At 49.4% G+C, this 2,259-nt stretch overlaps 1 protein-coding gene across 1 annotated transcript; it reads right to left on the bottom strand.

Moving 5' to 3' along the window:
- Positions 1–1,357: 1,357 nt before the first annotated feature.
- Positions 1,358–1,974, bottom strand: LOC122910312 (keratin-associated protein 11-1). The gene has a single exon (XM_044254959.1). The coding sequence runs from the start codon at positions 1,817–1,819 to the stop codon at positions 1,358–1,360; it is 462 nt and encodes a 153-aa protein (XP_044110894.1). The 5' UTR covers positions 1,820–1,974.
- Positions 1,975–2,259: the final 285 nt, after the last annotated feature.

The raw sequence follows: 2,259 nt of genomic DNA, 5'->3' as shown, positions 1-2,259 counted from the left end.
AAAAGAGGTTGCTGATCAGAGTTCACACCAGGTAGGTACCAAGCTCCTTAGTTAGGAGAAAAGGTGCCCATTGTTTATGGCATACACACCTCGTACACCTCCATTTTCTGTAAAAAAAATCTTCCTTTTCTGTTTCTCCTAGAGCCACTCTGTAAAGGAAATACAGAGATGTGTTTCTGGAAGTAACAGAGAATAAAGAAGGACAAAATCAACCCGGTCAGCAGCCAGTTCTCACTTAAAAAAAAGGGGGAGGGTTAGCATGTGGACCCCCAGTCCAGATGGCTTGTTTTATCAGCACACGGGTTCCAGGGGAGAACAAGCATGAAATTAGGCTCTTATTAAAATAAACCACCATGTGTTTCTGAAGTTTGCTTTTAAGTCTCTCCTGCCCAGATTTACTGAAACCTGGAGCTTTGATTTACTCTGAGCATTTGGCCAGGGAGGAGGGCGTGAGGGATCTACCAAACTTCTTCAGCAAGTGAGGGGATATAAAGCTAGAACACCCCCCCTCCCCTGTTTTGATGCCATAAATCTCAGTCCTTGGAAACAACTCCCCTGCCCTTCCTCCTTCTCCACCCATCCTGTCTGATGACAGAGGGGTCTTATACAGTTTTCCACTGCGGTCCTCATGTAAGGTAAAACTGAGACTCTAACAGACTCTGCTGCCTCCTTCTCTGTATAATACCCCAAACGACTTGGTTTCCCAGGTGACCTTTCTTTCTCCTACATGGAAGTTACTCTGTGTGCCCATACGAACTAGAGTAAATACAGAGGGCACACCACTCTAGATCACTACATGTCCAAAGGCTCTCTAACCAAGTAAAATATCAGATATTCCCTTGCTTGTCATGAAACACAGTGACTAGACCCCTATTCTATGCTCTATGCTCAGAGAATGTCCGGATATGATCAGCAAGGATGACTCACAGACAGCAAAAACCCTTGCAAATAAAGAACTCTGTTGAGACAGACATTTGCAATGCCAAGTAAGCAGGTTTATTGAGAAAATACAGAGCGAGACAAGTTCCCTTCCTCAGAGGCACAAAAGCAGAAGCCAGAAGACACAGCAGCAAGGTCAAAACATGTCAAAACCACCAGAGACAGGGGTTCGGGAAGTAAAGTTTCTGGAAACATCCAGAGACATATGCGACACCAGTGATCAACCCTTAAACGAAGCTTGGTGCTAGCCAGAAAGATCATCGATTGCCAGAGGCAGCTTCTTCAGAGCTAGCGGCCAAGCAGTCAGAACAGTGGTCAGCAATGAAGAGTTGTTCAGGGACAGGCAGCACGCTGGACGAGCCTGGAAACACCGCTGGCAGGTCCTGGAGTCTTGATTCGCTCACTGGCTCCTACACACTTAGCAAGTTCTTCGACAGCTGGACATGCAGGACCGCTGGTACGTCCTGGAGAACCCGCAGGCTGGTTGGCAGACAGTGGAGACTCCTCCCATGGGTTGGCACCCAGTGGAGATGCCCCCCAGGGGCTGACAGCCACTGGAGACAAAGGTGAGTGGCCGGCTGTAGGTGCTTGAGCAAGGATTGGAGACACAGGTGGTTTGCCGAGAGCAGGTCACCTGTCCATGGCTGGAGACGCAGGGACTGGACTGGTAACAGGTTGGCTGGCAAGCGTTGGACTCACAGGAGGACCCCTGGCAGTGGTCCAGGAGCCAGGAGCCAGTCTGGAAGGAACTGGGCAAATAGATGCCACTCAGACAGTCAGCATCTTGGGAAGAAGCTGTGGCAGCCGGAACCACGGGGACAGTGCAGTGTCCTCCAATAGGCCTGGAAGAGCAGTTTCTTGTCGAACAGTTGTAGGACATGGTGTAGACAGAGAGCTGCGGGTAACTTGCTGAAGCTTGCTGCTGAATTGTGAATGTCCCTTCAGGTCCCCGAGCTTTTATATATCCTTGCTGGTGGGTGGGGCTCCCACCCTGGTCCGCCTGGCTTCTTTGGCTCAGACCAGCGTGCCTTAGAACATCTTGTGAATCTCTAGGTTAATTGTCTCTTGAGAAGCCTTCATCCTCATAAAGACAGTTTAGTAGTTTGGTAACTAAATCATAAGGCTTCTGTACTGTACTTAGTCCCAGGATTAAGGTTACTTGACAGCTTCAAAGCTATCGGTCATCCCAGCCCACACTTTGTCCCTCATTCATCTCGCTTGGATACACTGAGTGTCGATCTGACGGTAACACCGCACATGCCACCATCCTGCCGTCACACACTCTCCCCCTCTGACCAGGACTCGTTTTGTTTGTTGTCG

The sequence above is a fragment of the Neovison vison genome, chromosome 6 (assembly GCF_020171115.1).
Source record: "Neovison vison isolate M4711 chromosome 6, ASM_NN_V1, whole genome shotgun sequence".
Taxonomy (NCBI): Eukaryota; Metazoa; Chordata; class Mammalia; order Carnivora; family Mustelidae; genus Neogale; species Neogale vison.
Note: the sequence above shows the minus strand (reverse complement) of the source record. Positions and strands in the feature narration are given on the sequence as shown.

Excerpts from the sequence above, each read along its gene's own strand:
- LOC122910312 (XM_044254959.1), bottom strand. The coding sequence starts at position 1,819 with ATGTCCTACAACTGTTCGACAAGAAACTGCTCTTCCAGGCCTATTGGA.